At 39.2% G+C, this 23753-nt stretch overlaps 1 protein-coding gene across 3 annotated transcripts in view; it reads right to left on the reverse strand.

Annotated features, from left to right (window-relative positions):
* LOC100888963 overlaps positions 1-23753 on the reverse strand; it is a 76987-nt gene that overhangs the window by 45237 nt on the left and 7997 nt on the right. For all 3 annotated transcript variants that reach the window (XM_030990049.1, XM_030990048.1, XM_030990047.1), the window contains exons 4-7: positions 16038-16382; positions 15375-15473; positions 1763-2113; positions 1376-1474 (exon numbers count right to left, since the gene is read on the reverse strand). In XM_030990049.1, coding sequence (XP_030845909.1) covers positions 1376-1474; positions 1763-2113; positions 15375-15473; positions 16038-16382 — 894 coding nt within the window. The remainder of the gene's footprint in view (positions 1-1375; positions 1475-1762; positions 2114-15374; positions 15474-16037; positions 16383-23753) is intronic.

Genomic DNA, 23753 nt, shown 5'->3' on the forward strand with positions numbered 1-23753 from the left:
TATTTAAGCATTCCTTTTCACTATATCCATTAGACCATTCTGAATAATAATACGACAAAAAAATTTGGAAGAGCCAGCTTATTCCTCATGTTATCCCTTGTTTTGATAATTTCTTATGTATTTCATTGGTTTTTTAACTTATGTATTTCATTGTTTTTGTTATTTTATTTCATTTCTTACTACAATTCAACTATTTTGACTCCCAAAACAACCACCTAAACTTTAAACAAGACCCAATAACCCATGTTTGATCTGTTTTTAGGAAAAATGACTTTTCCATGTGTTTTGTACACAAATCACGAAAATGAGCGATTTTCGGGCTGACATGCAAAGACAAAAGGTCACGTGACCTTGTAACCGTAGGTCTGATTTTCAAAAAAATTATTTTAAAAGTTGCGCAAGACTCAAAAGAAAAAAGTCAGCGAGCGGCGGGGCGCCATCCATATGCGTTCCCGAGCAATCGGAAAAATCGTGGAGGGGAGGGCATAATGCCCCCCCCGGCCTTATTAGGGTTAATGGGTCTATCTAAAGCTCACTTTGTCCACCTTCAATCAAGCTACTATCGAACTGATCGAAAATAGAGTATTTACCATGGCGTTGGCGGCTCGCACCGTGCGAGGGATCCAATATCTACCCCCTCCCAAAGATCTTAGGCTTAATGTCAAACAAAGATATAGCCATTCGACGACATGAAAGGCCGGTGTAAAACCCGAAGGTAAAAATATTGGTCAGATAATGTTCCAACTGAACTCTTGAAGGAATTTGCACTAAGCGTTGCAGCCATACTACAGAAAATCTATGGAAAAAATATATACCATGACCGGCAAGGTGCGCTTCTCCTAAATTCTGAAATAAATCCTGTCTTGTCTGGAAGATTCTGTACAAGAACACCTCTAAGTGACTATCGACGTGCATACTATCATGCACCCCCCCCCCACACACACACACACACGCACGCACACACTTTGATTTCTAGTAGACGAGCTTAGGTAAAAAAATAATAAAGAAATGATGAAGAAAGTTCACCATAACAATGCAAGAAACTAATGATGTTTACTTTTTTCTTGATTTTATAAAGCATTGGAGAAAATTGTGAGAGAATGCGAAATACAGGGCTTCGTATTAATAGTAGCTTTATACCAACAATTCCGTGCTCGTATACCTGGGACCTGTTTCATAAATCCTGTTATCAGTAACAAGTTACAATAACTGGTATAATCTACTGAATTCGTCGCATTCGATTGGCTGAGGGCAAATTTTTCATAGAATCTTAGAATTAGTTATTAATAACATATGCTACAAAATCACAAAGTACAGAAAACTAGTCATACTTATAAGAAACGCAGTACTAACGAGCAGCTTATCTTTGACTTACTGCATGCTAATTCATCCTCGTAATGATCGCAGTGGTAAAGTCCATCGCAAAGGAGAGTCGGTAACACGATCATCTTGGAGCCTGAACAGGCAAGTAAGGCTGGTAGAAAATAGAAGATGGACAGAAAAATAACATTATTATGCTTGGACATTTTGCGATTGAATACACTAGGTTTTTTTAATTACTTTTAGTAATAAGGCGCGTTAAAAATTGGCCTTCTTTATACTATTTTGCTGGTAAAACTGGAAACATGGTTTATCTTTATCACTCGACCTGTATTGAACAATTCTTATTTTACAACTGGTAAGATACCAGTAATCACTGCTTCAATACACACAGCTTTAGATTCCACCGATTTTTTTAAAATAAAATTAATTCAACACTCACTTGATAGGTCAATGGAAATGATCTCAACGTCCATTTTAAGCTCGGAGTCACTCTTTGCTCCTATGGCAGCAATCCACATCTCATTGTTATATACATATACATCGTCAGGAGCGTATCTTGTGTATCCATGGATAGTTATGATGACAGACTGTATGTCAGACGGATCGTTACCTATCCCTATTTGGACTATATTATCATCATTTTCGAGATACGGGACGTCTTGAAACACAACTCGAAATCCATTTGTAGCGTTTGTTTGTAGTAAGGTTGCGATATACAATCGTGTTGTAGTGGTGGTTGGTAAGGAGATGAAATGTGAACCGCCCTTCTGAAGATAAGTTGCTGAATAATCTGTAGGGAAAACAAAGACAAGAAATATAAAACAACACAAGAAAAAAAGTGACCTGTAGATGATTTTTATCAGTTCTTCAACAAGAGATTGATAGACAATATTCATCATATTGCACTGATAGCTAGTCTGGGGACTCTCCCGAAAAACCCTTTATTATCCATGCGATTTGAAGTCCTTAATTTACTTAGAGGAAAGATCATTCCCCCAAAAAAATTGTCGACCTGAACGTATCTGTCAGAGTTCTCAAAACAGACCCAAAAGTCAAGTTCAAGTTCAAGTTCAAGTTCAAGTTTATTTGTCTTTCTTCCAACATAAATGTAATACAATTTAACAAATGTATAACATGCAAAGTATATAAGAGGAACACTTATAAGAATCAAGTTCATACAATGCATTTACATGAGAAAACAAAAGAAGAAAAGACGAGGAGACCTAATTAAAGCTTAGCTTGTAGAGGTCAGGTCCCTCAAAAACAATAACATAAACAACAAGAACAGCCTGGTTATATTATAGATTAATACAAGAAATGTTCGTCAAAGGCGCTAAAGTACTAAAACAAATAACTATAAACAATAACCATATGATTATACACATGGTTTAACTGAGTAATAAAAAAGGGTGGGGAGAAGAGACTATGTACAAAAGGGGGAGATAAGAGTGATAATAATGTGGGATATAGACATGGAGAGAGGGGGCGGGAGTGGGAAGAGAGGGAGAGCTCGAGTTGGGGGAGAAAGAAAAATATATATATACTTTCACTGTAAACTGAAAGCTAGCTACAGGCGAGAAAGGAGAGAAAAGGGAAAAGGTAAGTCGGCAGTTGCTATACAGTAGTAAATTGAGGAATGGATTAAGTTCAAATATAAATCACGACAGTACAGATTAAGAAACAACTAAGTAATTATTCAATAAGTACAATATCAGTTTACGTTTGAAGACAGATATACTGACAGAATGGCTAATGCTTGAGTCAAGAGTGTTCCAAAACCTTGGTCCAGTGCAAACTAAAGTGTTGGGAGTAAACTTTGTCCTTGCATGGGGTAAGTGGAATGCAGAAGCACCTCTTGTGGCATAATTGTGAATTTGATTGTTTCTCTTGAAAATCTTGTCTAATGCCAGTGGCAGTACACCTGAGTTGAGATCATACATTAAGGAACCCAATTGCATATAATAAATATCTTCTACCTTTAAAATCCTATGATGATAAAAAAGAGGATTTGTATGAGCACGAAAGTCAGCATTACAGATTGTTCTTATTACCCTCTTTTGAGCAAAGAATATTTTATCTAATTGTGTTATTAGAGATTTGCCCCAAGCAAGCACACCATAATTAATATAAGGTAGAATTAAAGTTGAATACAAGATAAGTAATATGCTTTTAGGAAGAGTAGACTTCAACCTACGAATTACACCAGTGTTCCTTGATAATATTTTGCATAGATTATTTACATGAGTTTTCCACTTCAATTGTTCGTCGATATAAAGACCTAAAAATTTAGTTGATGTTACCCTGTCTATCAGAACACCGTTGAACATAATGTCACCGGGCAACATCTTGAACGAATTGCTATATATCATATAATTGGTTTTTGTAAGGTCGGTTTCAACCCATCTACCTCACGCACGAAATTTCGCGGGTAGAAATTATGACTAGGCATTACCCCCCCCCCCCCCTAGATCCGCCACTGTTGGATTCTACCAAGTTGTAAAAAGTCGTTGGAACAAAATTGGATACCTTAATAGGCCTGGAGCACAAAAGACATATATAACCCCAGTGACTAAAATAAGTCCATGAGACAGACCGTACAAGTGTGTCTTCAAAACAATGAAGAAAGATCACCATTTAAATGCATGACACTAATGAATTTTAAAATTGTATAAAATAGTGGAGAAGAATGTGAAAGGATGCGAAAAATGTGGCTTTAAATTCCGCACTCGTATTCCAACAATTCCGTGTTCGTGTACCTGGTAGTGGTACCTGTTTCATAGAAACCTGTTATCAGTAACAAGTTACAATAACTGGTAGGCTACTTAAATAGTGGCATTAGATCAGCTGAGAGCACATTTTTCTTAAAATCCTAAAATAGTTTATTGTCAACCTTGGAATAGACACTTTATTTCTTCCAAGTTTATTGGTAACGCTATTCCTGTTTTCTATCATTTTATTGACAATGTTATATAGAACCTGATTATACATATTATACAATGTATTACTTTAATACCGTGTATACTACATCTACAGTGTTATATCTCTTACAAACATCTTTCCATCCTCCTACCTTTCACTTCTCTTCTCTTTATCGTTACTTCTTTCTTCTCTCCGTATCCTCCCTCTACCTGTTTTCCCAGTATTAAGAGAGAATATTGTGTATGTTTATCATAACGTTACGGAGAGACCATAGTTCACTCTACTATAGACAAAACAAACTCGGCCTGATATTTCGTATGTTTAAATTGCAATGCATCTGTAAATCAGATCTGTGTTTCCTTATGTATTTTTTTGGATTTCTAGACATCGTAGGGTGCATGCTTATATATTTATTACTTCATACCAGGTCATGGATTCATTTATTACTTGTACTCTTTAATGATTACCGTTAACGACGTAACTGTTAACGAACAGCAATCTGTCGATTGTCAATATTACTTACCAGAAGAATTTAATTCTACAGTTACAGGTAATTATTGTACAAATTTTGGTCTATTTTACTCTAATGCCAGAAGTTTGGTTAAAAATTACGATAAAATTTGTTCATTGTTGTCTGATATTACATTTCCATTCTCTGTAATTGGAATTACTGACACCTGGTTGACTGATAACTCTCCGAACTTATTTGAAATTCATAATTATTCATTTGTCCACCATGTCAGACAAACTAAAAGAGGATGTGGAGTCGCCCTTTATATTTTACAAACATTATCATATAAAGTTAGGCTAGATGATAGTGCAGAATTACTTTGTGTCGAAATCGATATGGGAAAAGAAAAAAAATTATTATATGTGTAATTTACCGACCTCCAAACAATCAAAAAATAATAGACCTATTCCTGTCTGACTTTGACACTTTATTACATAACCTTAATGATGAAAATAAAGTTATGTGTTTAATGGGTGATTACAATATTGACCTTATTAAGGATAATAATAACATCAACCGATTACGTACACTCATGTACTCTAATGCACTTTTCCCAACAATTGATAAACCTACACGGATAGATACCCGCTCATCATCCTTAATAGACAATATATTTATTAATATAGCTATCGGATGACTTGGGTCAGGCTTAATATACTCTGAGATCTGAGATCATCTACCACTGTTTCTAATACTTGAAAAAAATACTTAAACCTCCAAAAACGAACAAAAAAGTTAAAGTCCGAAGATTTACTGAGCGGAATATATCTCGACTAATCGAAAAATTAGAATCCGAAAATTGGGAAGATGTTTTATCGTGCAATAATACAGATGATGCATATTGCTTATTTTGGACAAAATTTTAATCGTACTTTGATACATGTCTCCCAAAGCTTAATAATAGTATAGTATTAATGGGTAACCCGACACATGCTCCGCCGACGATTGCTCCGCCGACATTTACTCCGCAAAACGCGACAATTGCTCCGCGACATTTGCTCCGCGACATTTGCTCCGACGTCAAATGCTCCGCCGACAGTTGCTCCGCCGACAGTTGCTCCGCCGACTATTGCTCCGCCGACAGATGCTCCGCCGACAATTGCTCCGCCGACAATTGCTCCGCCGACAATTGCTCCGCCGTCAATTGCTCCGCAAAACGCGACAATTGCTCCGCCGACATTTACTCCGCCGACATTTGCTCCGCCTGAAGCGACACTTGCTCCGCCGACATTTGCTCCGCCGACAATTGCTCCGCCGACAATTTCTCCGCCTGAAGCGACAATTGCTCCGCCGACATTTGCTCCGCCTGAAGCGACAATTGCTCCGCCGACATTTGCTCCGCCGACAATTGCTCCGCCGACAATTGCTCCGCCTGAAGCGACAATTGCTCCGCCGACATTTGCTCCGCCGACATTTGCTCCACCGACATTTGCTCCGCCGACAATTGCTCCGCCGACAATTGCTCCGCCTGAAGCGACAATTGCTCCGGTGACATTTGCTCCGACGACATTTGCTCCGCCCAAAAAGTGTCCCATTAAATACAAATGCTACTAGTACTACAACAAATGCTTCGCCGACAATATTTTTTTTTCACGGGTTGTTTTTGTTTCTTTCTTTTTTTCTTCATTTTTTGAATGCATTTCATGACATTATGTAAATGAAATGAAATGAATGAATATTGATGAAGTGGGAGGAAAAAGCAGTTGCCTAAAAGTCATTTCGAATATACTGAAATAACTTTCCATCTATCACTGTACGTCCCACATAATGTACACTAAACACTCATTACATGTCATGGGAAGTTTTTTTTTTTTTAAAGTAGAGCAGCAAGCCACATTCCCCAATACGCGCATACCTCCTAGTTAATTTCAGGTAGCTCATCAATATGTAATACCTGAAATTACCTCGATCAATGCATCTTACTAGGTAAAGCATTATACAATGTAATAGGTCATCATGGAAGTTTAGAAAATAAGTAAGGGGGATTTACCAAGTGTTGATCTTTTTAAGAGTTTTATAAAGAAACAAAAAGATATTGAATATTTCTCAGCGAAAAAAAGGAACAAGCTTGTTTCGCATTTTAAGAAATGGCGATTTGACTTATGATACTCATGTTGATTTAACTTTTATTCCTGTGCCCCCCCCCACTCCCCTTTATGCACTGGAGTTCAAACTATGATTTATATGTGTACAGTGTATTTTTTTTTACTATAATGTTTTTTTTTTATAACTTTCTTGTCCTTTCATTATTGTTAGTTGTTCTTATACATATTGGTTTTTTTGTTTGTCTAATTATTACCAATGACTTGTAAATATGTAATTTTTATATGATTGACAATTTAATAAACACACAAATATAAAAAAAAAGTTTAGAAAATAAGGGCACTTATATACGTAAGGAAGAGAACCCATTCAGACCGGAAAATGAGATGGCAGCCTTTCTGCTTATTCACATTTATACAAATCATTTTGTTGCAGTTTGATGTTAGTTCTTCATGATAAGCCAATTGCTCTTCTTCCGGTGGCTTCGTGAGTCCCTTAAATTATTTAGTGAAAACAAAGTACTCGAATGAAACGGAGTGTTTTGCACACTAACATATATATATTAAAGCTACATACACTTAACTAAAGGAAAGAAACCTTTAGAAAATGGACTGGATATTATTGAAAATATTATTCTAAACAAGAATGTACTACATGATTGTATTACTTTACGTTTCAATTTCACGAGAGAAATAGAACTCGAGAGGGAGCAGAGAAGAAGTGATGGAAATGAAAGAAGACTAATAGCATGAGAGGAAAGAAAAGAGCAAAGAAGACAAGAAAACGGTGTAAACAGAAAAAGGAGGAGCATGGGAAAGAGAGAAAGAAAGAGAGAGAGAGAGAGATAGCCTTGAGCTTTGGATCAGCTAATGAGTAATACATGAAACAGATTTTGAGCGGAGTAATTATCTTTCGCCGGAGAACTTGCGTAAGGAGCTATAATTTTATTTTTTATTTTTTTAAATCAAACATTATGGGGAATAGCAAAAAAAACGGTTGTCTTTTTTGCTCTTTTCTTTCCTCTCATGTTATTAGTTTTCTTTCATTGAGGTAATTTCAGGTCTTACATATTGATGAGCTGTTTGAAATTAACCAGGAGGTATGCGCGTATTGGGGAATGTGGCTTGCTGCTCTACTTTTAAAAAAAAAAAACTTCCCATGACATGTAATGAGTGTTTAGTGTACATTATGTGGGACGTACAGTGATAGATGGAAAGTTATTTCAGTATATTCGAAATGACTTTTAGGCAACTGCTTTTTCCTCCCACTTCATCAATATTCATTCATTTCATTTCATTTACATAATGTCATGAAATGCATTCAAAAAATGAAGAAAAAAAGAAAGAAACAAAAACAACCCGTGAAAAAAAAATATTGTCGGCGAAGCATTTGTTGTAGTACTAGTAGCATTTGTATTTAATGGGACACTTTTTGGGCGGAGCAAATGTCGTCGGAGCAAATGTCACCGGAGCAAGTGTCGCTTCATGCGGAGCAAATTTCGTCGGAGCAATTGTCGGCGGAGCAAATGTCACCGGAGCAATTGTCGCTTCAGGCGGAGCAATTGTCGGCGGAGCAATTGTCGGCGGAGCAAATGTCGTCGGATCAATTGTCGGCGGAGCATATGTCACCGGAGCAATTGTCGCTTCAGGCGGAGCAATTGTCGGCGGAGCAATTGACGGCGGAGCAAATGTCGGCGGAGCAAATGTCGGCGGAGCAAATGTCGGCGGAGCAAGTGTCGCTTCAGGCGGAGCAAATGTCGGCGGAGCAAATGTCGGCGGAGCAAATGTCGGCGGAGCAAGTGTCGCTTCAGGCGGAGCAAATGTCGGCGGAGCAAATGTCGGCGGAGCAATTGTCGCGTTTTGCGGAGCAATTGACGGCGGAGCAATTGTCGGCGGAGCAATTGTCGGAGGAGCAATTGTCGGCGGAGCATCTGTCGGCGGAGCAATTGTCGGCGGAGCAACTGTCGGTGGAGCAACTGTCGGCGGAGCACCTGTCGGCGGAGCATTTGACGTCGGAGCAAATGTCGCGGAGCAAATGTCGCGGAGCAATTGTCGCGTTTTGCGGAGTAAATGTCGGCGGAGCAATCGTCGGCGGAGCATGTGTCATGGAACCGTATTAATGACTGCTTTGAGAGAAATAGTTGTTTTTATACGCTCAAGGGAAGGTTACAATTGTGCTATTGCCCCGAGGCGTGCCGAGGGCAATAGCCCAATTGTAACCTTCCCGAGAGCGTATAAAAACAACTATTTCTCGAATATTAAAGCAGTCATTAATACTTTTATATGCCGAAAACAAAAGAGTCAACTAATGACACCACCTTGGCCTTTCTCTAGTTTATCTGCATGGTTGTTTTTTATGAGTGTATCTTTGAGAGTAGACTAGATCTAGATTCAAGTCTAAGCAAGATATTTTTACAATTTTGGGGGTGGGCCGGCCCTGTGGGGAATAGAGAGAAGAACCTGCGCTTTCATATGACACCCCCGGCCCCCCCCCCCCCCACTCAGGGGTCGGAATGACCGCATGCGTGTTGCCAAAATGTCCGGTAAAGGGGTACTTTTCGTGCGACAAAGTCCGGCCCGAGAATTGTAAAAAAAGGGGTGTATTTGATTTTCACCCGGAGATTTCTTCAAAAAAGGGGTGTTTTTTCTTTTTTTTTCTTATCTCTTTGGACTCCTGAGAAATTATTCCGAATTTAGGGGGGTACATTGAGCATTTTTCCTGATTTAGGGGGGTCTCCAAAGCAGGAAAAGGCCGCGAAAAGCCCGCGAAAGGGGGGTTCGAAAATGTTGGCAGTCCTCAGATAGGGGGTGCTTTAAAAAATAGGGAACGAGCATATGCGTACCCTAAATAACACTGAGTGGGGGGGCCGGGATGACACCTCACTTATTGAGTATCACCTTCAGGATCACAACAGATAAAGGTTTGAATCTCGAATTGAAAAAAAAAACTTGACTTTTTTTGCATGGTCGCGCAATGCACGTAGACTGCATAGAGACTGCATTGCGTGTAATCTCTATGGGAAGAATATAGCACACAACATCGGGTGCGCGATCAGACACCCTGACATCTAGATCTATTTTCGTCTACGTCTATGCTGGTACTCTATTTTCAGCATCTAAACGAACATGTTTATGGATAATTTCACGTACCTTTTTTGTTGTTCTTGCTGTCAGCGAGTCTTGCATTTGATAAGTTGAAATCTTGGGACAGTTTCTTTAGCCATTTTTGTCTTGTTTGGAATTGTCTTGTCTTGTATGAAAATACCGACCAATTCTTCGCACACGTACGGTATCCTCGATCGCTTAAACCATTTTGTAACATGTAAACCTATGGGGTAACCATGGAGACTGAACTATTTTCCCGGTAACCATGGTTACTGGGATTTTAGAACTGTTTTAACCATGGTTACTGGGAATTTTACAGAAATAGTTAAAGTTTATGAATGCAATTGCGACCAATCAGATGGCTGGATTTCTTAAGTGAGGTATATGAAGGTAAATATAATCAGCCTATTAACCCATGGGTTACGAAGGGAATTCTCACATCAATAAGGAAAAGAAACAAACTGTATAAACTTAGTTTACCCCTTCACAAGTGAGCTAACCAGTATCATAAGGCCATCCAAAAAAATATATATTTTCAAACAAATTAAAAAATGCTGAATGTAATATATCATCTACATGGAATGTCATTAAAGAACTGCTTAATAAAAAAAAGTCGTACACAAAAAGATTACCCCTCTTCTATGTCGAACCATCGACCAAAATCCATATCACCAAGTTTCTCTAAAATTCTCTAACATTGAACTACCTAAGTTATCGAAATGGTTAAAAAGCAACATATTATCATTAAACCTAAAGAAGACCAATTTTATTCACTTTAGAAACTCAAGAAATCACAATATTTATAATTTTGAGCTGCTTGTCGACAATGTTCCGATAGAAAAAAGTCATGAACGAAATTCTTAGGTGTATATATGAATGACAAATGTAACTGGAATGATCATGTGAACTACCCATATTTCTCGCAATAATGGTATACTGTTTAAGCTAAAATATTTGTTGCCAAAACATGTGCTTAATATGCTATATAATACACTGGTTTTATCATATATTTCTTACTGCAATATCATATGGGCTACTCATAAGTGCAATACTAATCGTAAATTAATGTTACAGAAAAAAGCAATTCGAGTTTGTACCGATGCAGGTTATCGCGACCACACTGACCCTTTATTTGCCACATTAAAAACTCTAAAAAGTAAGTGATATACACTACATGCAAAATCTCTGTTCATGTTTCGGCTTAAATCCGGCATTCTACCCCCATCACTAGTCATTTTATTCCAACATAATTTTCATTTTCATTCCTACCCAACCAGGCATTCCAATGAATATCACCTATTTAACGCCAAAACAGCCTTAGCTCAAAACTCAATTAGACATTCTGAACCTGATACCTGGCATGCACTACCCCCTGAAATAAAAACGATGGATACAATGCTATCTTTTAAAAGAGCGGTGAAACAGTTTCTTATTGCTCATTATCTTTAAATCCACCATCAAAATAAGTTCTCCTTGTTTCGTTACAAAACTCGATAATTTTCTGTACTCTTACTTTTTTGCCTCCATTCATTGAAACGTTGATTATAACCATCCATGACCTGGTATGAATACACGTATGAATAAAGAGTGGCCTACTTGGGGTACAGACTAATACCCCATTCACAGTGGCCTCAAACACCGCGACAGCAGCGGGACTGTCCCGCTGCTGTCGCGGTGTTGTCTTCAGTGTGAAGGCTCGGACCCGTTATAAACTATCGCGGGATAACACCGCCTCGCGATAACGCCGCGACAAACTATCGCTAGGTTCGCCTAGCTACAGCAGCGGGACAGTCCCGCTGCTGTCGCGGTGTTTACTCAGTGTGAAGGCTCTCCGCTATAACACCGAGACAAACACGTGTGATTTGTTTACTTACCTATCACTGACCTCTTTTCTCCAGCAATGGGGAACATAAAGTGAAATAGAAATAAAGTAACCAGTGGATTCAAATTGATTTTATTATTATGTAGATATTATAATTATCCAAATAAAAATATTTCACACTTCAAAAAATTAAAATATTCTGACTGGAAGCAATAAAAATGCTAGTTTTTTAAAAAGTAAAGAAAAGTGTGTAAAGTACAGCTAGCGCGCGCAATTTCAAGCCATCGAAAACCCCGCGCTGAAGTATTTCCGGTCATATCGGGGTCACTCGCGGGTCATGAGCCATGCATACCCGTGTTTGTTACGGAGGTAATAAAAATCACCCGCTGCAGCGTGAATGGGTACATGATATTTATCCCGCTGCTGCAGCGGGATAACTTTTCTACTGTGAATGCATTTGTAGCGGTGTTATGGCGGTGTCGCCGCTCCGCTACAACGCCGCTACAAATTTCAAAACCACTGTGAATGGGGTATTATAAACACTCTTTTGTATACAAACATTTCAAGGCTCCGACTCGCAGGCCCAGGTTTTTAAACCAGCTCGCTGATCTCACATTCACATTCATATTGTCCGAACCTCGCGAGTCTTCTCATACCCCATTCACAGTGGCCTCAAACACCGCGACAGCAGCGGGACTGTCCCGCTGCTGTCGCGGTGTTGTCTTCAGTGTGAAGGCTCGGACCCGTTATAAACTATCGCGGGATAACACCGCCTCGCGATAACGCCGCGACAAACTATCGCTAGGTTCGCCTAGCTACAGCAGCGGGACAGTCCCGCTGCTGTCGCGGTGTTTACTCAGTGTGAAGGCTCTCCGCTATAACACCGCGACAAACACGTGTGATTTGTTTACTTACCTATCACTGACCTCTTTTCTCCAGCAATGGGGAACATAAAGTGAAATAGAAATAAAGTAACCAGTGGATTCAAATTGATTTTATTATTATGTAGATATTATAATTATCCAAATAAAAATATTTCACACTTCAAAAAATTAAAATATTCTGACTGGAAGCAATTAAAAATGCTAGTTTTTTAAAAAGTAATATGATCGAGTGTGTAAAGTACAGCTAGCGCGCGCAATTTCAAGCAATCGAGAACCCCGCGCTGAAGTATTTCCGGTCATATCGGGGTCACTCGCGGGTCATGAGCCATGCATACACGTGTTTGTTACGGAGGTAATAAAAATCACCCGCTGCAGCGTGAATGGGTACATGATATTTATCCCGCTGCTGCAGCGGGATAACTTTTCTACTGTGAATGCATTTGTAGCGGTGTTATGGCGGTGTCGCCGCTCCGCTACAACGCCGCTACAAATTTCAAAACCACTGTGAATGGGGTATCATTCTATTATATCCAAAGTTGGCCACTCAGTATTCAAATGTGCGTCTTCTTATTTATCTTTATATATCAAATTGAAATCCAACTACCACATACATCTGTGAATCTTGATGTGCATCCCCTCTTTCTTTGTTTCTTCTTTTTTTCTGTCGTTTTCCCCTTTTACAAATATTTTTTCCTCCATATTTGTATTATTATGTATCCTTTAAGGGAAGTCATACTATCAAGCTTTGCTTACTTTATCAACCCTCCTGTTTGATGCTTTCGATTAGTTACAGCCAGCCTTACTTTATTCTACATACTCGTCTTTTGTCATGTGTAAATTTGCAATGTTTGTTTGTTATATATTTGTAAAAATGCAAAAGAAAAAGAAAATCAAACAGAAATAAATAAATCAAATCAAATTAAAAAACAGGTTTTATGAAACCGACCCCTAGTATTGTCAGATTTAAATACTGAAAATTATTATGGTCTGACGATAAATTAGGTTCTGATGAAATGAGTATGTATCACAAGAAAATCAAGCAATTTCAAGAGTAAGAATATAGGGTACAAACAGTTTATTTAAGAGCCATCGGCTCAATATAATTAAACATGCAAACAGTTGACAAAAATAAAATGTTTCAGAATCACTGTGAACTTAGATAGGAGTATATCCTATCACTGTTTATGTCGTCTTATCGGTACTCAATTATATCACAATATAATTCTCCATATTTCCAAAGGAAAATAGATTACCTGATGACCAGGTCATCCTTCGAGGTATAACATAGTTAATCACCCACCGTCTCTAGCCCGGTCTTTATATAAAAAGTATACTGTTGTGGGTTAGAGAGTCCCGATTTAGAGTTCTTAAATACCACCTCTTCCTGTTTCTGAATAGGCGGAACGAAATACTCTGGTGTATGTTGTAACCCGGTGCGATATGATGCATGACCTGCTAAGCCTGACCGGTGTACGACAGCACTGGGTGTTGACTCAACGACTTGACGCGAGTAGGTTGCCTGAGCGTGTCGACTACGAACACATGTCCATTCACTGATGGTGCCTAGGGTTATGGCTACGAGCCCAGCTTGTCCCTAAAAGAATTAAATGGAAACCAAATAGCCAACCATCTACAAAAATAAACACGATAGCTATAGCGATGTAAATCCTAACAATTTACAACAATCATTTACAATCTCTAGAGCTTGGCTTCACTGACATAAACCACTAAAATAGGCGACATTTATAAATGACCATGTACGGTATCTTTCACCTAGAAATTATAGAATAACACCTATGTCTTTACATATAGTTATACATATATAACTTTTCAGTGCAATACAATTTCTTAAACCTCATAATTCTAAGCAAACAAAATAATCAAGGTTAAGTCTTCCTTATTCAACAAGCAAGATAAAACACAAAAATCCATTATCTCGTAGTACATAGAAAATATCTTTCTCTTTATGAAATGTATGAAATTAACCTTCCTTCCAGATAATTACAAATAAGGTAATACATTTATTTCTGTAACTTACAGTTCAGATGTTCAAATGATGATTCAAGTTGAGGCGAGGGCTGATGAGGCTTCTACCACGTCGGCCTGTGCTGCCTGGTTCTTGCCTGGTCCCATAGTATAGGGAAAGTCTATGCCAGCAACAGCATGCTTATAGCCTGTGGCTGTAACATTTACCTTCGTGGCCAACACCCCTCATTTACTCCCAAAATCAGACCAAATTCTGAAAGGTCTGCTCCTCTCGAGATCTCATGTGCAATCTGATTAAACTACCCTAAATCTCTAATCCACGTTGGCTCTCTCAATAGTAACCTCTTTAACATTCTTTGTATTCCTCTCATGCCAAAACTGTCCATCCAAATTCCTTTTACTGAATCCTCTATACAAAACTTTCCTATTAACATTCTCCTCATCCTTTCCCCACACACAGACAAAGACAGACACCTGCTCTACTAGAGACCCAAGTTAGTTGACCTAGTAAATCCAAGTTAGTTGACCTAGTAAATTGCTACCAACAACATCTATTCATCTAACACCTGTCCATTACATTCTCTGTCTAAAAAAGAAATCCCAGTCACATTGTGACAAGTATAACTAATTAGGGGATATGCTAATTGGGATTTCTGCAAATTTGCCTAAGTTGTGTTCTATATCATGTATACAGTAGGCAGCTAAACATAATGCGTCAGAACACGGGGATACAGTCAGAATGAATTTCAGTATCAAAACATAGGAGGTATTCTGTTACTTACTACATGATGATTCATCCTCATAATTGTCACAGTCGTAATATCCATCGCAAACTAACGTTACTGACACGTTCATGATCGATCCCAAACAAGGAAAGAAATCTGAAACAGAAAAAGGACGATGTGTGTTTTAGGAGTATTTACCTACTTCTGATAATAAACATAATCTTTTAATATTAATAACCCTAATCTCTGCTTCTGTATAATGACAATTAAGATAAACTGATGCATTTTCAGTTACAATTGATCTGACACATAGACCATTGCATACATGTATGCTCTTTTGTGTTAATACTATTATTACGTGTTAATGAAAGGGAGCCCGACTTAATAATTACGCTACAGGCTGTTGGTATTGGCGAGAGGTGGGATACTCATTTATTAGAGATTAATGTCGGCAGATCTTGAACTGTACATGTAGTTTTCAACCTAGATCGATGAATACGCTCTTCTTAATCGTGTTGGAAAATGTTTGTTAAAGTTGGTGGGATATGTACTTCTGTATCGGGCAGCCTTCCCACGTCCTGTTTTATATCTAACGGTGTCACTGTCTATTAAACAGTAAAGCCATTATATGTAACTTCTGTTACCTCGAGTAATTTTATTAGTGGAAAAAATCCACAAGGAATTGAACAGTAATAATCCGATTGATGCAATTATACTCACTCAGCAAATCAATGGCAGCAATACCAACACCCATTCGGAAATAACTGTCTTGCCCTGGTCCTATGGCGGCAAACCACATCTCATTGTTATCTACATAAACATGATCAGGAGCGTAGTGTGTATATCCATGGATAGTTGTGATAACAGACTGTATATCAGATGGGTCGTTACCTGTTCCTATTTGGACTATACTATCATCAGAGAGTCGCACATTTTGAAACACAACTCGAAATCCATTCGAGGCGTTTGTTTGTAGCAAGGTTGCTTCATACAACCGTATTTCAGAGGTGTCTGGTAAGGAGATGAAATGTGATTCGCCTTCCGGAAGATAAGTTGCTGAATAATCTGTCAGATTTTTTTTTTTTAAGAATGAAAGAAAAACAAGAAATTAAAAGAAAAACAAGTAACTTTCGCATCGATGATTCTGATCAATCCTTCAACTATAGATTGTTGGATAAGCACTGACTAATTTTGGAGACTCTCCTAAAAAAAACCTATATTATCCATACGATTTGACCGACTTAAAGGGATCGTTTTACAATGTAAAATCTGAGATACACGGCCCTACGTGTTATCAGTGTGTGTGATATGGTGTAATATTAGTGAAGTCCTAAAAAAAAATGCGCTTCAAAATGATCAAGAAGTGTCTCAAAAAAGTAAAAATCTTCGAGTTACGGTTTTCAAAATTTGTAATTCCAATCATAATATCTTGATAATCAGACAGGCGATTGGCTTGTAAAATTCACGGGGTTCCTGACTGACCTAAAGGTTTATAATTATCATTGCAGCATGAGCTAAATCCAGAATTTTGTTTCAGAATCTGAGACAAGTTACCTAGACCATAAAGTTCATTCCCCAAAAAGTTTTTGACCTCGCCGTATATGTCAGAGCTCCCAAAAGCTACCTCACGCCCAACATTTAGTTGGTTGAAAGTATGATTGGACATTACAAACACGAGAAAGATCACAAGGGATTGGTTAAATGAGACGCCCCTTAAAGAGTGGGGGCATTTCCCCTCAAAATCGTATGGACAAAATTTATATGGGAAGCAATCTATGTTCATTACAGAATATAATGACAGGCCTATCATGAGATGCAGACATACGACTTCATATTGACAAAATTTGTTGCTTGGACCCGACTTCATGAAGTCAGGTGGCTTAATGAAATTACCCTTACTCGGTGGATAAAAGCACCATATTTTGGTATGACCTATTAATTAAAATTAGCCTATATAGGAGCCCTCCGGCGTTTAAAAAAAAGTAAAACACAAAATTTCAAGATGGTTTACATATTTGACAAAATATTACTCTTCTAACGTCCAGGGAGTCATAAGAAGCTCGGAGTGGTTGCGTAATTTTTGACTTTTAGGTAGCCCTAATTAGACTATATATTAGTACCATAACATTTTTAAAAATATTTCAAATACCGTCGTTATTCAACTTCCAACAAAAATCAACCCTCTTCAGGGGCGGATTTCTGAATTTTCGAAGAAAGGGGGGGGGTTCAGACCCATCAGATTTGTTCACACACACAATACAAACAATATTTAAAAAAATTATATGCACAGTATGATTTCTAGCCAGTCACCTATTCGAAACGTTCACCACATAACCAGACAGTAAATTAATTAGGCCTGAGTCATGTCGGGATTTTCATAAACCGGGTCCCGACGGCGTTGCACCGATCGGGACCCGGTGTCCCGAAATCAGCTCGCAGGATTTGTCACTTGCCTCTATAAAAAGCGCATATCATCAGTATGTCTCTTAAAAGGGACCTTTTTTATCAATCACATAAATCAACACATGCACCTCGGCTCAGATCGGTGTTTTCTTCCATTTGACATTATTTTCATCCATGATTGGCGATGTTTAGCGCCATTATCGTGCCTCTAAAATTAAAAAACTGGGGCAGAAATAGAAGGCCAACATTCGAGCCGCCATTTTGATTTACGCAGGTTGAATAAATCTGGTCAAAAAATATGAATGTTAGAATAATAAAAACGGCTTTCTAAAAAATTCTTCTATACAATATAAAGATCATATAATATTTTAAAGACAAAAAAAAAAATTATCTCTTATTTTAAACATCGCATGCTTTTTTTTAAAAGCTGAAAATTACTTGGTAATCACAAAAAGTGTCGATACGGATAGCTGTTGCAAGGCGAGTTCAGACTAGTCTCGGAAAAATGCGCAGTGCGCCTCGTTAGCTGTAATGCGTGCTAGAACGAACCCAAACAAAGACGTGATCGTAACGAAAAAAAATCATTAAAAACTACGAGAGCACAATTGGAAAGACAACTACTGCTCAAAATTACCATAATCAATTACATATCTTGGACTAAGAATTCAATAATCGCCCAAGAAATGCCACAGAAATTGTGATAATCGTGGAGTAACTGGGTACATTTTTATCGCAAGGAGCCTAGCTGCTGCAAAATACTCGAATCCTTTGTTATACTGCTTTTTACCGTAGAGGGCCTTATTTGGTTTCTAGCCTCGTGTTCAATTTAAACACTTGTAATTCGGATATCGCAGCAGCTTGGCCCTTCCGATAATGATTGTACCTATAGTAACTCCTTAAATATCACTATTTATGTCGCTTTTCTTGGACAACTATTGTATTCTTCCTCCAAGTTATGTTTCTGCTTACGATAATTTTGAGTAGTTGTCTTTCCAATTGTGCTCTCGTAGTTTTTAATGATTTTTTTCTCGTTACGATCACGTCTTTGTTTGGGTTCATTCTGGCACGCATTACTGCTAACGAGGTGCACTGCGCATTTTCCCGAAACTAGTCTGAACTTGCCTTGCAACAGCTATCCGTATCGAAACTTCTTGTGATTACCAAGTAATTTTCAGCTTTTAAAAGAAGCATGCGGTCTTCAAAATCAAAGAAAAATATCTATTTTGTCTTTTAAAAATTATTCGATCGGTATGTTGTAAAGAAGCACTTTTTAGAAAGCCGTTTTATTATTCAAACATTAATGTTTCTTTCAACCTGATTTATTAATCCTGCCGAGAGACCCGGCCAGTACAGTAGCTAGCTAGCAGCTAGCTGGCAACAACAACCCCGTGGGGCGAACTGCTTTGCAACCATGCACTATTTGTATCAGCAGTTCGGATTGATTCAGGATGAGCTAGAATATGATTGGTAACAATTAAATACTTAAGTTTTAAGCTGGGTTGATTTTAGTGGTGTGCAAAACTGCAATTTCTTACATATTTCATTTTTTCGGAGCGTCGGTTCTCAAAAAACGAAACCGGGACCCGACGGCAACGGTGAGGTCCCGGTGTGATCGACCGTACCGACTCAAGCAATACAGATAATAATCCATGGGGGGTGGGGGAGGGTTGACCCCCACCTCCCCGGATCCGTTCATGTGCTTTTCTGGTCCGAGTCTGAAGTTCAATGTTATCACCCAATAAGTGAATAATCGATCTAAATTTTCCTGACTATCTCACACCACGGAGATTAGACAATTCCATGTGGCTGAAATGGATTGCAGTTTTCTCAATTTTCTAAGTATGCTTGATGTTACCTTAATAATGATGATCATTATCATAATGTGAATTACTTACATGAATGTAATGAGGATCTGTGATCACAGTCGCTAACTTCACGTACGCGCACGCGCCTGCAACCCACCGTCGGTCCTATACGGTATGCAATTGTATTGCGCGGCGGTTTGCCGTGAAACCTGTAAGAAAGTATATTATAAAGTCTTCGTTTTTAGGAAAAAATACTCCAAAAAAGAAAAGAAAATTGACACGAAATAGGTAAGAAACATACGACTTTAAAATCATGACCATTAGTTGAACAACTGATGAAGATTTAGTTGATTTTTGGTATGTTTTAGTAAGGTATATCCACGCCGGAGTTACGGGTCAAAGTCTGGATATGATTCTGAACTAGCACCGTGCATCCTTGGTGGGTGGCAGTTTGTCCATTGCTCGATTCTTATAGCAGAAGAGTTTCCTTCTTGTCTCGTTGACAGAGCGCAAAGAACTGGTGTTGTCATACAGGATAACAGTCAGTTTCTCGAGCTTTAGAAGAGAGTCGTCATTGCGTTCCAGGATCTGGAAAGGATGATTGGCTAGAGAGACAAATGTTTGTGTGACATCTCTATAGGCCTGCCGGTCCTAGCTGTCAAACTGACTTCTTGCCCTTGCCATTGAAATCAGAAGGTTGTGTCACAATCTGAAAATGCGTGGAACATGGGTAATGCTCGTGGTTGTTGCTGCTCTAGGCTTGAGTAGATGGCGTTGATGTGGTAAAACCTGTATTTCTTGCCCAATGCCAAAGTCCATCCAGATGTTAACCAAAGGTCGAGTTCAAATCAGTTTATGGGATGTGCCAGCAAAGATTACTACAAAATCTGTGTCCACAGTACGCATGTTGATAGTTTTTCCCCCGTTTTCATGAACCACAACTCTGGTGTCCGCCTCCTCATGATTGCAGTTTTGCATGGGGATGCTAGTACCAATGGATGCCACAGATTTCCCGGATGTGACATACACAGCTTTGGCTGGCGGAAAGTTGAAATATTCAATCTTGGAAGTCAAAAAGGCAAACAGCTCTTTTTTGTTGAGTGGGTCACTGGGAAAGTCCATCCAATTGCCTAGTAGTTTGATCTCACCCGACTCTTTCCTGCGCACATCCTTGCCTCTCTTTTCCCAGGTAGATTTTTTCAAACTATCTGGGATGTTTGTGTCCCACACAACATCCAACTTCGAGACATCATGCTGCTGCTTCTCCAGATTAGGGATGAATACCCTGTCTGCATACTCATGGAAGGTGCTGACGCTGGTATTAGGCAGACAAGTGCGATGACGGCACCATCCAGGACTTTGCAGTCATAGGTATAAAGTGGCTCTGATTGACCAGGTTGCTCAAGACATTTCATGAGGTCCGGCTTCGTGCTTGGCAAATGAAGCTTGTTAAAATCTGAGAGGGAAGGAGGGAAGGACTGTATCTCATGTGTAAAGGACTCTGCCAAGTCACCATCCCGGTTGTGCATAGATATGTACAGCTGGCCAAAGAGTGCCACTTTGTTTTGAAGCACTTTGATCTTCTTCCCCTGCTTAGATGTTATACCTTACGTTTAGGTTTACTGAATAGTGCTAGGTAATTCCTCTTGATTGGGTCAAATATGGCGTGGCTGCGCATATCAAGCACATTCTCGACAAAGTTCTAGTACTGTTACCTGCCTGTATCCTCCAAGGTGTGCAATACGGCTACCACTGATTCATCCGCGCAGTTGCGACTATCAAGAGTTACTAGACCTGAGAAATCGTCTAAGAATGGGATTGCCTATTTGTCTAATAGTATCGCTGGAAGGTCTTCAGTGTTGACAGATCCTGCTCATGGTGCTGAAATTTCTCCGGGATCTCTGTGTGATCATCAGGAAGGTATTCTTCTTTAAATTTCTTCAGCAGCCTGGACATCTCTGTTCCCGAAAGCATCCATTGTCGAAAAGTCACAGGGTTTTCTGTGAGCCCAACAGCTTCACCAGAACCTTTCACAATCTTGTTCTCCTGCTCATGAGCTTGATCAAATGGGATCGCAGAGAATTTGTTACTTCTCTTGGAAAGGACCCAGTGGGGAAAATTCTGAAACTCATTCTTGAAATTGTCGGGCAAGGACTTCATATCTCTGATGTGGACAGGCATCCACCGTGAGTAGTTCATATTATCCAAGGCAAAGAACAGTGGTGTGTGTTTATCCAAGACTTCAACATACAAAGGGAAATTCTTCTCTCTGTGAGCCCCGATGAAGATGAGAATAGGGGTTTCATATCTCATAATCTGGTCCCAGTACATGAAAGTAGGACTTCTCTTCCTCAAGTTGTTTCTCCAAGCCGTGGCAGACTCTTCATCTTTGGGGCCCTCGCTGAGCATGAAAGCTTCACTCTGAAGATGTTGCAGAGTCAAGAGAGTGATTTGGTGGGCGTGCCTAGTTCGAGTTGGGTGTCCGCCGTGTCAGATGACGCTACCTCTGCCTCTGTGAGGGCTTTAGTCCAGCCAGAACTTTCTAAGACATCCCCAAGTGTATTCAAGAGTGCCATTTCTGTGTGCAGACCACCTGTATATAACCACATGCACTCTCTCACCATGCATGTCTGGCCATTGCCACTGTACAAACTTTGCCAGGGAAAACAGAGGCTGGTCAAATGTAATGACTTTGATTTGTCCTGGGTTCAGAAATTCGAAAACTTGCCTCTCGACATCAATGCCATGTTTGATCATATCAGTAGTGGTAGACTTCTCATAGGACAGAGGAAGAAGTACTTATTGTGCTGGATGGTCTTTTACCCGAGGTTAATTAGAGACATGATAGGTTCTATTGTCTCTAGAAGTGGCAGAGAATGCTCTACTCAGTTGTGTTCCCCTGCTCTGGCTTCATCTAAAGCACCTCTCGACTGGACACACATAACTTTCTGGCACCGCAACAGCAGTTGTCTTCAAAGCTATGGCTGGTACATAGGCGTAGCTGTCAGGAAGAGCGTGTTTTTGATTTCCAGATTTTCAGAAGGTGGTATCATAACAGATGCTCTGCTCTCATCCGGTTTGGTCTTGGTAGGCAACTGTAAAAGGCTGATTCCAGCCCATGGAATAATGGTATGAAAGGGGTTGAGCTCGGGTTGTGGACAAGATTGTCGAGGGCGCCAACAGTGAACAAACCTTTCCGGAGACTAGCCGGAGAAACCACTCCATCTTTTACATAGCGTTCACAGGTAGGAGTGGCGATCTAATCCTCAATCTTCATAATCCTGTCATAAGGAATGCTGACGCCAAAGTGATATGACTGATCAATGAGTTTCTTGCTTCTGGTCAGTGCATGTGCATTAATGCCAATATAGATTAGCAGGAGTGGCTCACGCTCCAGAGTGTTGCTGGTCTTCACAGCAGTATCAGATGACCGTTTCTTTTTATTGTAAATGATACCTGGCTGATTGTGAGGCAAGCCTGGGAATCACGCTTGTCTTGATCTTTTAAGTTTGGACCATTCAAGATCATGGAAACAAGAGACTTAATTGATCCTTGAGGGCAGTGAGTCTTCCTGACATTCTCCCAGGAAGCAACCAGTAAACTTAAAGCCTTGATGGCTAAAGATTTTTTTTCTTCTTAATTGTAGCAGCTTTGGCCAGGATAACAGCGTCTTCTGAAAGTCTCGATTCTTTAGAGCTTTTTTCAACATATTTCGCATGCCTTCCTTGAAAATGGGAACAGTGTGCCTCTCATCATGCTGCTCTTATTCCTCTGAGATGCATTCTAACAAACGACCCTTCAGTCTTGTATTGTTGCCTTCTTGTTTCTTGATGCCCAGTCCTTTAAGACGATTCACTTACATACAGTAAACCTCGTTCCACTATAAGAGGAGAATTTCAGAATCCACAGATGTCTCAATGTAGCTGGTCAGGTACACAAATGCCCGAGACTAATTCATTTTCTCATCAAGTTTTCAGGTGTTCAGCCTTGTTACAAGTCATACCTATTTCAGCCTGTAGTCATGTCTTTGCTATTGTCCAAAGATATGAAGTGGAGTTAGCTTATTAGCCTATTCATATTCATGAGTTCCTTCCTTTTGTCCAGCACAGTCTTAGGCTTCCTGCAAGTTTCGAATTATAATCTCTATTAAAATTAGGGTGATTCGGATAGTTTTCTTGCAAAGTTTTGTTCTTAAGCAGATAAAGGCAATATTTTCGTAGCTTGGGTA

The sequence above is a fragment of the Strongylocentrotus purpuratus genome, unplaced genomic scaffold, assembly GCF_000002235.5.
Source record: "Strongylocentrotus purpuratus isolate Spur 01 unplaced genomic scaffold, Spur_5.0 spur5_scaffold_19, whole genome shotgun sequence".
NCBI lineage: Eukaryota > Metazoa > Echinodermata > Echinoidea > Camarodonta > Strongylocentrotidae > Strongylocentrotus > Strongylocentrotus purpuratus.